The 17,352-nt window shown below is 36.7% G+C and overlaps 1 protein-coding gene across 2 annotated transcripts in view; it reads left to right on the top strand.

Annotated features, from left to right (window-relative positions):
- ARHGEF12 (Rho guanine nucleotide exchange factor 12) overlaps positions 1-17,352 on the top strand; it is a 168,070-nt gene that overhangs the window by 59,987 nt on the left and 90,731 nt on the right. Inside the window, exons 2-4 of one of the 2 annotated variants that reach the window (XM_070384071.1) lie at positions 13,635-13,658; positions 15,569-15,654; positions 17,255-17,311. In XM_070384071.1, the coding sequence (XP_070240172.1) occupies positions 13,635-13,658; positions 15,569-15,654; positions 17,255-17,311 (167 nt within the window). The remainder of the gene's footprint in view (positions 1-13,634; positions 13,659-15,568; positions 15,655-17,254; positions 17,312-17,352) is intronic. The other variant, XM_070384072.1, reaches the window with a different exon arrangement.

Genomic DNA, 17,352 nt, shown 5'->3' with positions numbered 1-17,352 from the left:
TTTAGTGACTTGCTTCTAAAGAATAGAATATTGAAAGGGGGAAAAAAAAAAAAACTACAGGGCAAAATCTGGCAAATTCTGTCTTATCCAAATGACCAAGGGTAATATTACTAGTGATGTCAAGTTGATATTATATATCCTCTGATATGGGCTTCCCTGGTGGCTTAGACAGTAAAGAAACTGTCTGCAATGCAGGAGACCCAGGTTCGATCCCTGGATCAGAAGATCATCTGGAAAAGGGAACAGCTACCTATTCCAATATTCTTGCTTGGAGAAGCCCATGGACGGAGGAACCTGGCAGGCTACAGTCCATAGGGTTGCAAAGAGTCTGACATGACTGAGCAGCTAACACTTTGACTTTTCATCCTCTGATACATGACAAGAAAGGCATTTCACCTCTGTGGTATTTCAGAAATAGGCCCACATATGTATGTGCAATTGATTTTCAACAAAAGTGTAAAGGCAGTTCGATAGAAAAAAGATGGTCTTTCCAACAAATGATGCTGGAACAACGGGATAATGCTATGCAAAGAAATAAATTTCTGTCCATACTCATGCCCTGTTCAAAAATTATTGTAAAATATGTCATAGACCTAAAAGTAAAATTGAACATCATTAAACTTTCAGAAGAAAATGTAGAAGAAAATGTAGGACTTTGTTATGTTGGGGAAAGCTTTCTTAGATATGACACCAAGAATGTGTGATCACAGTCACAAGCACAAGGAGTTAGAACATCAACATATCTTTGTGGAGGACACAATTTAACCCACAACAACTGTGGTAGTTCCCAGTTTAAAGATTGTTTTCATGTTTAATGCAGGGGAATAGAATTTCTCTGTGTACTAAGTATATAAGTAAAGCATCTTCCATATCTTTGCTTACTTTTCTCTCGAATGTAATGATGGTATTATAATTACTAAATACAGAATTATTTGAAAATATGAGTTTGGTGTAGCTTTTTGGCATTTATTCACTTTGTGGATAATATACCTCTAACCTGTTATGTATAACTCTGCTTTATCCATTTTTACTTTTAACAGTTTTTTTAACGGTCTCTTTCACCTGTTTTGTGCCACACTTTGGCACTTGGGCTGCAAAGTAATGTTACCTTGGACCTTTGTCTTACAAAGTCTGTTCCTAAAACAGCTCCTTCAGCTTCTTGCTTCTATGTGTTTCCATAAGGGTTAGAAATGATTTCACAGGATTGAGCTAGGAGACTGCTGTGTCTTCTGTGTTCTGTTTACCTTGTACACACAGAAACTCCTCTTGACTTCCAGCCAAACTCCCGTGTGGATTCCTTACTATAGATAACTTTATCTTAAGGAAGAAATCAACAGGGAGTGCATACCTTGAGTTACAAGGATATTTTGTTACAACATTGTTTATTATACTGTAAAACTGGAGCTAGCCTAAATATTTACAAAAGGGAATTGGTTAAGTTAATTAAATAGCTGTATCACAAAGCACTTTGCAGTTATCAAGAGTGATCTGGAGCCCTGTTTTTCAAATCTTTATCTCACTTGTAAGTTCAATATATAAAATAAATAGAAGTTAAATAGCTCTGATGTATGGGAAACCCAGAGTCTCCAATCTACCCATTTTTGTCCCCTGATGGTCCTAGAATTTTATGCAGCACAGTTTAAAACCATTGCTTTGGTTTAAAAAAAAAAAAAAAAGTAATGTAAATTATGTTGATGTTTTATTAAGTTAAAAACATTACCAAATAATATGTCTGTTATGCTTTAAGTTTTATCAAAAGAATTTTTATACACTGTGTTTATGCTATATACAAATACAGTAGTCTATACCTTGAGAAAAGATAGGGGATGTGCTCATAAAAATTCTAGGTATTGAGATAATGGAAGAATTTTTGGTTTCTATTTTGTCTTTTTAAATTGTGTACATGTGTTTCTTTGAGAGTAAAAGATATTTTTTCATATTAAGAAACAGAGAATCATTGCTTAATAGGAAACTTTACATTTTGGGAAAATAATTCCTCAGTTCTTTGTGAGAGAGGAATTATCTTGAGAATGTTGTAAAATACTGTTAGTAGCATAGATTGATTCAGAAATTATTAACATCAGTAGTCTTAGGTGTTTGTTAAAATAAGTCACATTTTTATCATCCAAGGGAGAAAACAGAATTGAATGTCAGTGGATTCAAAATGAACTGAACTTCATAAAGCACTGATTCTCAGTTCTGAGATAATGTAAGAAGGTCAAAACAATTGAAATACTCTTCCCTCCACCTTTTCAGATTAAGTATTGTTGTGAGCTGTTTGTTAATGAGTATACCTCTGCTCTAGTTCCTTGGTTTTATTGTAGAAGAAAGGGTGAAAAGGGCATGCATAGATCTGATTTTCTCAACTTTGCTCCACAAAATTGAAGGGTTTTTTTTTTGCAGTAGTTTGAAAGTTTGAAGTATTCAGGTTTGGCAGCAGAAAGTGTGGTTTTATGATAAACTTAAGTGGATAGCTAAGAGAAATTGAGTTGTTGTTATTTGATTGCAAAACCAAAGCGTTTATGAAGAGAAATCTTCCTAGTTTTAAAACCAAAATTTTCATCAGAGCATTCATTATATACATATCCAGTAAAAGTATTTTCAATGAAAATTAATTTCCTCAGAAGAAAATAAAGCATTTTTATGGATGTGGAAGGTGTGTTATGTAGAAAATTTACTTGTAATGAAACTGGCTGTCCATCAATTTGTTTTGTGGTCTTATCTTTACCTATATTTTATATTCATATAGCCTCAAAATTTTCATTATTTATGGAAATATCTCACCAGCTAAGGAATATGACTTAAATATAAGGATTGATAATCAAAATCCTTACCGATAATGCATTATTTACATAAATTTTTAAAATTGTAAGTGGAAAACATAGAATATGCTCAATCCTTATTCCTTTCAAGTTCTTCTCAGAAAGTGTATAAGGTTTTAGTTTCCTCAGAAGAAATAGACCTGTGTTGGTTTAGATCAAGGAAATTGTGGACATTTTTATCGCATGTGGGAACTAAATATATACTTTTCTTATTCCGTATATTTTCTTGTCCTGTGATTTGGGGCATTACTTGGTTAAATACAGCTATGGCAGTGATGAGGCTTCTTGTAGTCAAGGAATGAGCACACACTGTGCCAGCATCTGAAGGTAAGCAGAGATCAAGAAGAATAATATTCTGTGGTTTGGGAGTTAATGTAGCTTTGGTGGTTTTTCCTTCTCCCAAGATTTTAGAAATGAAATCCTATCACTGTTGTGTTGACACTGGATAAGTATTAAAGAGCACTTAAGAGAAATCCATTATAATTTGTTTTCTTGTTTAATTGGTAGTCCTTGCTATATACAATGCTATTTTTAATTGATATATAATAATTTAAATTTTTATATAATAGAAAATAATTTTTTATGTAATAGAAAAAATGTTGACATGCTATCTTATATTTTATTAAATTGTCAAAGTATCTCAATGGCACCTCAGTGCAAAAGGTAAAAAGCTAACAACTAAGGATTTCTACTTTTTTCAGAAGCACAATTGTATCTTTTGCCAAATTTGAAGAAAGAAGCTTATTCCTACAAATTTTGCATAATTGTCACTGCAGTTTACAAAATTTGAGCTTTTAGTATTAGTATATGTTGGTGTAAATCCTTGTTGGGAAACATGCCCATCCCAGGTTAGGAGGCCTTTCTCTCCCTCTCATTTTTATTGTCACAAACAAATCCTGAAAGAGGGAATTGTGAAACAAGGTTAAGATTTAAATTCCTATCTATAATAAAAGGGGAAAAATTGGAAGCAGTGACAGATTTTATTTTCCTGGGCTTCAAAATCACTGCGGATGGTGACTGCAGCCATGAAATTAAAAGACGCTTGCTCCTTTGGAGGAAAGCTATGACAAACCTAGACAGCATATTAAAAAGCAGAGACATCACTTTGCTGACAAAGGTCCATATAGTCAAAGCTATGGCTTTTCCAGTAGTCATATGTGGATGTGAGAGTTGGACCAGAAAGAAGGCTGAGTGCAAAGAATTAATGCTTTTGAGTTGTGCTGGAGAAGACTTTTGAGAGTCCCTTGGACAGCAAAGAGATCAAACTAGTCAATCCTAAAGGAAATCAACCCTGAATATTCATTGAAGAACTGATGCTGAGGCTGAAGCTCCAGTACTTTGGCCACTTGATGCAAAGAGCCAACTCATTGGAAAAGACCCTGATGCTGGGAAAGACTGAAGGCAGGAGAAGGAGATGACAGAGGATGAGATGATTAGATAGCATCACCAACTCAATGGACATGAGTTTGGGCAAACTCCAGGAGATAGCGAAGGACAGAGTAGCCTGGCATGCTGCAGTCCATGGGGTCACAAAGAGTCAGGCATGATGACTTTGCAATTGACCAGGAACAACCCTATCTAAAGAAAATCATGCATTGACCCTGTAAGTCCTGAGATTATTCTGTAGAGTCCAGTTTCTTGCTGATTTTTGTTTAATGTGTTTGATGTTTTGACTGGTGTTGAGTGGTATGAGAATACTTAAGTAGTTTGAAGGTCTCAGACTTTTTTCAGATTTTTTTTAAACTTTTTTTTTTTTTTTTTTTGAGTAATTTGAAGTCTTAAAAAGACACTGTAAGTTAGTAGTGATACTCATGATCTCAAAGGAAATTTAGTTAGAAACCTTACAGGAAATACTCACAAAAGTGATAATGTTCCAGATTATCAATAAAGAGATGAAAGTTTAATAAGCTATTATTTTCTCTTATGACTTACTTTTCCCAGTTCAGAAGCAACCAATATGAAATGTGTAATATCTCTGACAGAGAATTAAAATAATTTAGAATTAACTATTTGATTTGTCAAAGTATGTCCACAAAAACAAGAGACATTTACTTAGCATCTGTCTTGTGTTTGAAATTCTTCAGTAAAAGTGGCGGTATACTAAGCTATGTTTAAAAAGTTAATTTGAGATCTTACATTACATTCTAGTGAATCATTTTTGGATCTACACCGAGCTGAGCTCCTTGTTCCTTGTCATTCTGTGGTTATGTATTGCAAGGTCCAGAAGTTTAAAGCTAATAACACCATGAAAAATTCTCCATGACTCACCCTGTCAGCTGTGGCTTCTGCTTTAAGAGCCTTTCTGATAGAACTAATTATTGTTTTATTGCCAGCTCTGCTAAACTTTTCATGCTTTGGGTCTGTATGCTAACAAAAAAGCACAGTAGTAGATAATGTTCAGACTTTTTTTTTTGTCTAGATCCAAAATTTTTAGTTCTTTTAGCAACTCTGAGCTTGACCAGTTATAAATTATAGGTGGCAAGAGGATTTATGACTGGTGTTTTGATTTTTTCTTTTTTTTGGTGGGAGGGAAGTGGCGGTAGTTGTTTTCTGCTTTTGGTTCTGTGTGTCTTGCTGTCCAGAGATGTAAAGATTCAGTTGACAGTCGGCTGATGTCGGTACTGTGCTCTGAATCATGTGCTTTTCGGTACTGTGTATTGTAGGCAAACATCCTTACAGCTGTCTTCGTTTATTATTTTGTGAAAAATGAGATAATAACTTGAGCTAACTTGTTCATATTCATGTTAGAGTACTTTCAAAATTAAGTGCTTTGCTTCAGGTTATTTAAATTAGTTTTAGAAATAGACGAATGAAAAACTCGCTTTACGTCCAGGACACAGACTGCCTTAATCATTCTAGATATTTTAAAGATGAGGAAATGTTGGACTCTTCACTAAATGGCAAGCAAAGTCATCGTGATTTCACTTTGTTTAAAAAAATCACAGATCTTACTTGCCAGAATTAAAAGTTCTGGTTATAATCTGGTTTTTTTTCTTACCCTGTAGCAACTAGGAAATTTGGTAACTTGAGTATGGACATTAATTTTACATAATATGACTTAGCAAGTTAAGTTTATAGTTTCATCATAGACTTTGAACTGTGCATTTCTATGGATTTTACTGAGCTAAAAAGCTATTTGAATAATGTTAGTCTTTATTTTTCTTTTCTATTGAATTTGAAGTCATGCCAGTAAAATTCAGATTTTATATTTGTTCTTCCTGATTGTTGTTCAGTCGCTCAGTCGTGTCCAACTCTTTGCGACCCCATGGACTGCAGCACACAAGGCTTCCCTGTCCTTCACCATCTCATGTTCAAACTCATGTCCATTGAGTCTGTGATGCCAGCCAACCATCTCATCCTCTTTTGTCCCATTCTCCTCCTGCCTTCAGTTATTCCCAGCATCCAGTGGGTCCAATCCAAAGAGTCTTTTCCAGTGAGTTGGCTCTTTGCATCAGTGGCTAAAGTATTGGAGCTTTAGCTCCAACATCAGTCCTTCCAATGCACATTCAGGGTTGATTTCCTTTAGAATTGACTGGTTTGATCTTCTTGCTGTTCAAGGGACTCTCAGAAGTCTTCTTCAGCACCACAGTTTGAAGGCATCAGTTTTGCAGTGCTCGGCCTTTTTTATTGTCCAGCTCTCATATCTGTACATGACTATTGGAAAAACAATAGCTTTGTCTGTATGGATGTTTGTAGGCAAAGTAATGTCTGCTTTTAAATATGCTGTCTAGGTTTGTCATTGCTTTTCTTCTAAGGAGCAAGTGTCTTTTAATTTCATGGCTACAGTCACCATCCACAGTGATTTTGGAGCCCAAGAAAATAAAGTCTGTCACTGTTTCCATTATTTCCCCATCTATTTGCCATGAAATGATGGGACCAGATGCCGTGATCTTAGTTTTTTGTATATTGAATTTTAAGCCAACTTTTTCATTCTCATCCATCACCTTCATCAAGAGGCTCTTTAGTGCCTCTTCACTTTCTGCCATTAGGATGGTATCATCTGCATATCTGAGGTTATTGATATTTCTCCCCGCAGTCTTGATTCCAGGTTGTGATTCATCCACCTCAGCATTTTGGGTGGTGTACTCTATATATTCCCCAGTGGCTCAGACAGTAAAGGATTCGCCTGCAATTCAGGAGACCTGAGTTCGATCCCTGGGTCAGGAAGATCCCCTGGAGAAATAAATGGTAACCCACTCCAGTATTCTTGCCTGGAACAATCCCAAGGATGGAGGAGCCTAGCAGGCTACGGTCCATGGGTTTACAAAGAGTTGGACAGGACTGAGTGACTAATATACTTCTGCATATAAGTTAAATACAAGTTAAATAAGGTTGACAATATACAGCCTTGCCCAATTTTGAACCAGTCCATTGTTCCATGTCCAGATCTAACTGTTGCTTCTTGACCTGCATACAGGTTTTGCAGAAGGCAGATAAGATGGTCTGGTATTCTCATCTCTTTAAGAATTTTCTATAGTTTGCTGTGATCTACACAGTCAAAGGCTTTAACATAGTCAATAAAGCAGAAGTAGATGTTTTTCTAGAATACTCTAGCTTTTTCTATGATCTAATGGATATTGGCAATTTGATCTCTGGTTCCCCTGCATTTTCTAAATTCAGCTTTTATTTTTGCAAGTTCTTGATTCACAGACTGTTGAAGTCTAGCTTGAAGGGTTTCGAGCATTACTTTACTAGCATTTGAAATGAGTGCAATTGTGTGGTAGTTTGAACATTCTTTGGCATTGCCCTTCTTGGGATTGGAATGAAAACTGACGTTTTTGCAGTCCGGTGGCCACTGCTGAAGTTTTCCTAATTTGCTGGCATGTTGAGGGCAGCACTTTCACAGCATCATCTTTCAGGATTTGAAATAGCTCAGCTGGAATTCCATCACCTCCACTAGCTTTGTTCATAGTGATGCTTCCTAAAGCCCACTTGCCTTCACACTCCAGGGTGTCTGGTTCTAGGTGAGTGATCACACCATCATGGTTATTCGAGTCATTAAGATCTTTTTTGTATAATCCTTCGGTGTATTATTGCCACCTCTTCTTAATATCTTCTGCTTCTCTCAGGTCCATACTGTTTCTGTCCTTTATTGTGCCTATCTTTGCATGAAATGTTCCCTAGGTAGCTCTAATTTTCTATGAGAGATCCCTGGTCTCTGCCATTCTATTGTTTTCCTCTGTTTCATTGCATTGTTCACTCAGAAAGGCTTTCTTATCTCTCCTTGCTCTTCTCTGGAACTCTGCATTCAGATGGTATATCTTCCTTTTCTCCGTTGCCTTTCTCTCCTCTTTTCTTCTCAGGTATTTGTAAGGCCTCCTCAGACCACCATGTTGCCTTTTTGCATTTCCTTTTCTTGGGGATGTTTTTGATCACTGCCTCCTGTACAGGGTTACAAACATCTGTCCATATTTCTTCAGGCACTCTGTCTATCAGATCTAATCCCTTGAATCTATTTGTCACCACCACTGTATAATCATAAGGGATTTGATTTTGGTCATACCTGAATGACACTTAGTAATGTCACTAGTTCTTCCTAATAGCTACTAGTAATTAAATGCTTAATATGCACAAGGCAGTGCTTCTTATTTAATGCTTCTCATTTTATGATTTACTCCTCAAAACGAAGTGGTGAGTTCAGTATTAGTATTATCACTGTCCTACAAACGATTCTTAGCGAGGTTAAGCAACTTGCCCAAGTTCAAATACCTTTTCATTGTAAAACCAAAATATGAACCTTGTGTTTTTTCTGAGGAGTCATTGAACCTAGGGTGTTGAGATCACATGTAATTCTCATTGACTGTACTGTGACAATACTTTGGCCACCTGATGCGAAGAGCCTACTCATTAGAAAAGACCCTGATGCTGGGAAAGATTGAGGGCCGGAGGAGAAGGGGGCAACAGAGGATGAGATGGTTAGATAGCATCACCGACTCAATGGGCATGAGTTTGAGCAGCTCTGGGAGATAGTGAAGGACATGGAAACCTGACGTGCTGTAATCCATGGGGTTGCCAAGAGTTGGACACGACTGAGTGACTGAACAATGACAGTACTGTAACAATACTGGAATAGTCTGTTTTTTGCACTGATGTTTATTATCATTTTATGAGGAGCTGAGCCTAGGAATTATCTTAATTGTTAACCTGTTTTGCAGAATTCTTTGTCTGGTAACTTTACTCACTTAAGTGATTTTTCTCTTGCATTTTAATATTACTAAAATCAGGATGTATGTTACAATGGAATTTTTGAGAATTCTAAATTTAGTAGCTAACATTGTTTGAATGTTAATAAAAGCTTGACCACTCTCCAATGTAGGTGAAATTTCCTTAACTTCCTCCCCTTCATTTCGGTCATCCATTATTAAGAACCATCCAGACTCTCAAATTCCTTGTCATAACTAAACCCAGGGGAGAAAAATCTAATATCTTGGAGGAAACAGAATAGGAATTAAGGTTTGCCTGTGATATCCCCATTTCTTCTTTCAGAATGCTTCTCACTGGAGTGGAATCCAAAGGCTAGCTTTTGTCTCACCAAAATCAATAAAAGGAAAATATGATTTCTAGTAGGCTATTTATTATACGCAAATATGTTGTAACACATCACTTCGGCACTTCTTTGCAGTTTTTTTTAATCCAGAAGAAATTCTGTGTAATGGTCTTAAAGCTTTTAGGTTTTAAGATCTCTCCTTTTAAAAAATTTTATTTATTTTTCTCTGCCCTGGGTCTTCGTTGATGCGTGCGCTTTTCTCTAGTTGCGGAGAGCAGGGACTACTCTTTGCTGAGGTGCTCGGACTTCTCATCACGGTGGCTTCTCTTGTTGCAGAGGATGGGCTCAGTACTTGTGGCACATGGGCTTAGTTGCTCCGCAGCATGTGGGATCTTCTCAGACCAGGAATCAAACCCGTGTCCTCTGCACTGGCAGGCGGATTCTTTACCACTGAGCCACCAGGGAAGCCCTGAGTTTTTAAATCTTAAAAACAGTTATGACATCATGTATATGTATATATGTATCATAGAATCATTAAACCTGGCTAAGAAATGAAAGTCTTTTTCCAATATATATATTAATTGCAGATTAGGGTTGTTTAATTACCGAATCACATTTCCCTCTACATGATTTAACATATTGGGAGAAGTGTGAAAATAAAAAATTGGGGGAGACCTCTGTATATTGTAACCTAATGATTTAATACTAGAGCTCAGAACTAACAAAGAAAAGGCATCCTGAGTCAAGTGAGTCAATATGCTGTGACATTTAAGGCCCTTGGTTAGGATTTTTGGCACGCAAGTATGCTCAGTATGCTTAGACGACAGAGGATGAGATAGTTAGATGGCATCACCAACTCAATGGACATGAGTTTGAGCAAGCTCCGGGAGATGATGAAGGACAGGGAAGCCTGGTGTGCTGCAGTCCATGTGTGCATGCATGCTAAATCACTGCAATCGTATCCAACTCTTTGCAACTCCATGGACTGTGGCCCTCCAGATTCTCTGTCCATGGGATTCTTCAGGCAAGAATACTGGAGTGAATTGCCATGCCCTTCTCCAGGGGATCTTCCTGACCTGGAAATCAAACTCGTGTCTGCCTGTGTCTCCTGCATTGCAGGCGAATTGTTTTCCCTCTAAGTCACCTGGGAAGCTGCAGTCCATGGGGTCGCAAAAAGTCAGGTATAACTTTGGGACTGAACAACAACCAAGGCACCTTATCCCAGTGGCTCAAACTCCTGGTAACCCTTTCCTTTATCTGTTATGATTCTTCATATTGGCTCTTTGACTTTGTCATATATCTAGCAAAATACATATACACATATATAAATAAACACAAACATATTCATTGTTGGCTAAATGTCCAAGTCATCAACAGGATATTTTCAAAATCCAGACACATTTGGTTAACTAGCCACATCTAATGTTATGTCAGCATTCAGACACAGCTGTTTCTACTTAAATATCTAACCAGATGAGATTTTCACAATTTTAGGATTGGACTACACAATGAACAGGGACTTGGAAATATGGGATTTTTGTACACCAGAATTGTTTTATCAGCCTAGTGTTGGGCTACTGTGTTGCTAGAACATGGCCATTTCTCAGCCTTCAGCCTACCTTTCTGTAGCATTTAGTAGTCGTATCTCTTCTTTGTTGGTCCATAGGACAGCCCTTTCTCTATTGTGATTTATCTTTTTTATCTCCTTCATCACCTGTCACATCCTTACTCAGTTGTTCAGAAAATAGGTTACTTTTCCCAAGGATTTGATCCTTGGTGTTTTCTCTTTATGCTGCTGCTTCAGTCGTGTCCGACTCTGTGCGACCCCATAGATGGCAGCCCAACAGACTCCCCCGTCCCTGGGATTCTCCAGGCAAGAACACTGGAGTGGGTTGCCATTTCCTTCTCCAATGCATGAAAGCGAAAAGTGAAAGTGAAGTCGCTCAGTCGTGTCCAACTCTTTGCCATCCCATGGACTGCAGCCCACCAGGCTCCTCCATCCATGGGATTTTCCAGGCAAGAGTACTGGAGTGCGGTGCCATTGCCTACCATCAGTAGGTTGGTGACACAAATCTACAACTCTAGCCCCAAGTTTTTCTTTGGGGTTCTAGCTTTCTGCTTCTAGCTGTCTCATTACATCTCCATGTCAATATCCAGGAAGCGGTAGTGATTTTACAAAACCGTGGGATTCTGGTGGTGATGTTCTTAGCTAGAGCTGATGGAAGAAGGCCCTTGACTGTGTTACTTACATACATTTGCAGCGTCACATGCGTATGTACATGTATATTTGTTTGTTTTACCACATATTTTAAAGTGGAATTTGGTGATTAGAGAAAAAGTATTGTGATGTAAAGATTTTTTGAGAAATTTCTTTGTACTTGGGGACTGTGGTAAGTCAACTGCAATAAGGAAGTTGTACTGAAGTAGCCCTTCTTATTTCATTTTTGTCCTCTTTCCTTTCCTTTCCTTTCCATTCCCTTGTAAGAGAAAATAGCTCAGGAAACTGGTTTACAATCAGTAGTCTGGGAACTTCCGGTTTCTTTACCAGAATCTCCCTGGATGATGCAGTTTCTGACGCAAGCAGCATTGTTCTGGGATAGGAGTTTTTAATATAATGGTTGTCAGGCCAAGTGGCTAAGGTTGCTAACTGCAGGTATTATCCTCTGCAGAGATTCAGTTGGGAATTCTTTACTGCCAACTTTTATGTTCATCTTTTTTTTTAAATTTATTTCAATTGGAGGATAATTACTTTACAGTATTGTGATGGCTTTTGCGATTCTTTAAATTTAAATCCCATTCCCTCCCATCTCCTCCAGCAAGTAAGGATGGACTACTTAGGCACTCTTATTTCTGAAAATGTTATAATCTTTTGTAATCAATATGTTCTTTAGAGCAGTGTCCTCTCTCTTAGTCCAGAACCTCTGTTTCTTGTCATGCCTGCCTGGGTTGTAAGTTAATATTCTGTAACTTATTAGGGAAGTTTTTAGATTCTCTTTTTCTTTGAATCAATTTTAATTTATGTGGGAATTAAAGGGAATTATAATTAAAGTTATATTTAGACTAAGTTTTCATTTTAAGCTAAACTATCTCCATGCCAAATAAAATAGTCCAGTATCATTGTTTTATGTTTATTTCTTCCTACCCTTACTAATGTGCTTCCTTGGTGGCTCAGTGGTAAAGAATCTGCCTGCAATGCAGGAGACATGAGTTCTATCCCTGGGTGGGGAAGATCCCCTGGAGAAGGAAATGGCAACCCATTCCAGTATTCTTGCCTGGGAAATCCCATGAACAGAGGAGCCTGGTGGGCTACAGTCCATGGAGTCACAAAAAGAGTCGGACACAACTTAGCGACTAAACAGCAACCCTTACTATAGTCTTTTTAAAAAAATTACTGATATTCTTAATAAACCCTGTTCTTATTACCTAGACTAAATAATCTTTACCTGAAATAGTATAGGTTGAGATAATTATAGAAATGAGAAGAAGGATGGAAGTTTGAGAACATTCCTTTAGACTTAGGTTAGTGTTTATGTATAGCATCAAATTCTTATCAGGAAGCATCCAGAAATATTCTTTTAAAAAGACAACTAGGAGGAAAGGCTGTAGTTCTTCTTCCTTACAGAACGGAAAAAAATGTTAAAGTACCCTTTGTTTTCTACTTTTGGAACTTGTTTTTACTAACTGATAGTACTTCAGTGGCAGTTTTTTTCTAGAATTCTGTTATTGTAGAGATAATTGAATGGGGATTATTTATGTTAAACATAAATAATTGAAGATCTTGATTTGATCATGATCAAAGGTTAGACACAGACCAATAGAGCAGTAATCAGCACCCGGCTATTTTGGATGGGGAAAGGTGAAGAAGGAACTTTCTTTCTAGGAAGAGTAAATATAGTATTTATATTATAATATTTATAATGGTGACATTTTTCTAGCTTCCATTTTTAAGTCTGTAAAATAGAAATAATATCTTCATAGATATTTTTAGAATTAAAAAGTAATATATGTGAACAGTTTAGAATAGTGCTTAGCATCTACTAAGCCCTCAATAAATGTAGCTATTGCTATTATTATTTGGATTTTTAAAGAGAGAACCCATACTCAGGGACAGCTGATGGTAAATGCACCTGCAATTTAAGATTTAACAAAGTAGTTAAGACATTAAAAAATGTATCCAGTTCCACTTGTTTGTTGAATCTTGCCTTGGAAAAGTTAGTACAAGATGTAAACCCCTTATTCTGGTTTTATAGAAAGAATAAACTTAATAACAATCGTACAAGTGAAATAACTACATCTAATCTTTTTATTTTTTTTGTTTGTTTCAGGTTTCCCCTCAAAAAACCTATAAGGTAAGTTGTTCAGTTGCACTTCATATGTTTAGGTTCAGTGTTACTTAGAAGTGTTGCTTTGAAATTATGGTGCATTTCTGTGGTTTTCAGAAATGTGGATTTAAGTAATTTAAAATTTCAAAATGTTTTACAAGTTTGAAATATAACAGGTGTTGCATATTTTTTCTGGAAGATGGCATTATTTTGATAACATTTCTAATGTTTTTAATGTAAGCATTTTAAAAGTTTGTTCAAATTGATACTTAAGGTCACTCCCTCTGAAGAGATTTAATTTCAGAATCTTTTGTGACTGTTTTAAGTTGTGAGTAGCTTGGGGAGTGTAAATGGATTGCCAGTTTTGATGTGTTTTATAACTTTGGTGACTGTAACTGCCTTTAGTTAATGAACTTTGGCAAACTGAATTAGTTAGTTACCCTAAGAAAGTAAAGGGAAAAAATCCAAAATGTCCAGATATTTCTGTGTCTGTATCTATATCTTCATATTTATTCATTTCCTGGGATTAAGTGCCTCTTCCTGAGTACTTGTTCTTCAGCATCTCTTTTCTCTCTGATCTTAATTGTCATAAATATTATTTAAAATGTAGGTAGTGTGTCATTCCTAATTATTATGATACTTTTATCATTTTTTAGTGATGGCATAGCCCAAGATACCAATGCTCATCTTAATTAGTAATGTATGTGTTACAGTTGGAGAAGGCAATGGACCCCACTCTAGTTCTCTTGCCTGGAAAATCCCATGGATGGCGAAGCCTGGTAGGCTTCAGTCCATGGGGTCGCTAAGAGTCGGACGCGACTGAGCGACTTCACTTTCACTTTTCACTTTCATGCATTGGAGAAGGAAATGGCAACCCACTCTAGTGTTCCTGCCTGGAGAATCTCAGGGATGGGGGAGCCTGGTGGGCTTCCGTCTATGGGGTCGCACAGAGTCGGACACGACTGAAGCGACTTAGCAGCAGCAGCAGCAGCAGCAGCAGCAGCAGCAGTGTTACAGTAGTGCAATATCTGATCAAGTGTAATATGGTAGGGCATAGGAAAAACAATAATTCTAATGTCATCTGGGGCTTGCAAAAGATATGTCTGTGGCATGAACTGTAGGCAGACTTTAAAAGAGCCTTGCCTAAGATTTTTTTTTTTTTTAACTGTTCTCATCTAAGCTGTATTTACAGTGTTTTTGAACCTGACCATAGTAAACAAAGGGTTGGGGACTATGTTTAATTACTTTTCAGTACTGTTTTTTTATCTGTTAATTTGAATAATAGTAATCAACCTGTGAAAACCACTAAGAGATTTTAAGGAGTTATTTCTCAGAATAAAATACACGTTATTACTAAATGCTGTGCTGTGCTTAGTCACACAGTCTTGTCCACATCTTTGTGACCCCATGAACTGTTGCCTGCCAGGCTCCTCTGTCCATGGGATTCTCCAGGCGAGACTACTAGAATGGGTTGCCATGCCTTCCTCCAGGGCATCTTCCCAACCCAGGGATCGAACCTAGGTCTCCCACATTGCAGGCAGATTCTTTACTGATTGAGCCACCAGGCAAGCTCAAGAATAGTGGAATGGGTAGCCTGTCTCTTCTCCAGGGAATCTTCCCTACCCAGAAGTCGAACTGGGGTCTCCTGCATTGCAGGCGGATTCTTCACCAGTTGAGCTACCAGGGAAGCCCTTATTGGTAAATACTGCTCATTATTTTAAAGCACTTTTTTTTAAAACCAGCTAAATAGACTATATTAAACATAGCACAGACTGAATTTTAAAACGTCTTGAAAAATATGAATTAGGCTTATGAGACTACGTAAGGTAAATTCATTTATTGGTTTCTCTTTGTAAGACGCACGTGGGATTTTTAAATTGTTTTTGTTACAGTAAATTTTTTTGTAGTAAATATTTAATTGCTTTTATTTAACTTAGGCATGGAAGTATTTTGAACCGAGAGTCACCAACAGATAAGAAGCAGAAAGTTGAGCGCAGTACATCACATGATTTTGACCCCACAGGTAACACACTTTGTTCTGCCAAAGAATACTGAGACTGGTGAAGTTTTGCATAATACACCTTAAGCTACATAACTGCCTGAAACACCCAGGAATAGCTGTTTGATCTATTTAAGACTCTCCTTCCTCTTCAGTTACATAATATGAAACCTTTGCACTCAGAAGGAGTACAAGCATTTTTAACTTTCAACACTATGGATTCTACTATGGAAGCATCATTGCAGACTGTGTTGTATTTTAAAATAATAATGATACTAGAAATAGTTATATCATAATTGGAAATTTTGGTCAGACCAAGGACTTAGTAGCAAGGTAAATCCTAGGTATGAACAGTAGTATGTTTATAAAACCAACATTGTAATCAAGGCTATAACAACTACATATTCTGTAGTCAATTAAAAATTCAGATGTGATCACGGTAAATTGGAGAATTGGATAAAATAATTCAAAATTAATGATTATCTCACTTTAGAGTAAGTAGATGAATAGAAATCTCTTTTTCTTCAAAAAGTATTCTAAACTCAGAGCTGTCTTTCAACTTCAGTAGTGTTGATATTTCCTAGAATTTTCATGCTAGTGTACTTTTGACTATATCTATTCTTAATTTTGTATATAGGTTGCACCCTTCTTGTAATATATAGGCTTTGGTTTCCCCTTGTAAACTCACTCAGTATTTAATTTATAAAAATTACTTGATAAATTTGCTTTTGTCATTTGAGACGTATTCCTTGTGGATATACAGTTTTATTCACTGAGACATTCCCATGACAAAAGATAAAGTAAGTAAATACTAAGGTCTCAGATACATAAATATAATGTATCTGTTTTTAGGTATTTTCACTTAGAAATAACATTTTTAATAGAGTGTTTCTTTCGTATCCAAGATGTTTCATAGTATAAACTGCTAGTACACTTTGAAAAACATAAATATTACCTAGTAAGGGAAGAATGGGAAGTGAACAGCTACTGAACCTTGGGTGGTAGGTTAAAAATGAAATCCCAGTCATCAATTTAGGAGGCTTTGGTGGTGGGAGTATGTAATATGTAACTTCTGGATCTCTATTAAGAAATAATTCTTTGTTTTTGACACCTCATTTTGATGTCATAGGACTCCAAGGCTTTCATTTATTGATAAGTTTTGTCTTGATAACTAGGGTCACAGAGTTTCTGTCCTATACTCGTCGAAGCCATTAAAGTCTTGTTAGATTGACTTACTCTGTATTGTTCATCTGTGATGTACCCATCTCCAAAGACAGGTTAGCAAAGTGGTACCCCGTGTTTCACAATGAGATTATTACAGCTTTTAGTGCTTTTGTCATCTCTACAACTGTCAGATAATATATTTTGTAGAATTCTCATGTGTTGTTTGTTTGAACATATTTTTATTGCACTGTCTTTTCTTCAACAAATCTAAAATGTCATTACCTGTGCTGTTCGTGACCATTCTAAGGGCTGTCACCTGTGATGTTCATACTTTGTGTTTGCACGATTTAACTTGATCATGATTCATTCTTTTTTTTTTTTTTCTCCCCATGAATTTTCCCCCTTACATTTGGTCTCCATATTTTCTATATCTCTCTCCTTTTCTCCCACTCTTGTGCAGATAGCTCCTCCAAGAAGACAAAGTCTAGTTCAGAGGAGAGTAGATCCGAGATATATGGTAAGCTAATGTAGCCAATTCAGCCTTGCACCTTTGGAGCT

This window comes from Bos mutus, chromosome 15 (assembly GCF_027580195.1).
Source record: "Bos mutus isolate GX-2022 chromosome 15, NWIPB_WYAK_1.1, whole genome shotgun sequence".
NCBI classification, from domain to species: Eukaryota; Metazoa; Chordata; class Mammalia; order Artiodactyla; family Bovidae; genus Bos; species Bos mutus.
Note: the sequence above shows the minus strand (reverse complement) of the source record. Positions and strands in the feature narration are given on the sequence as shown.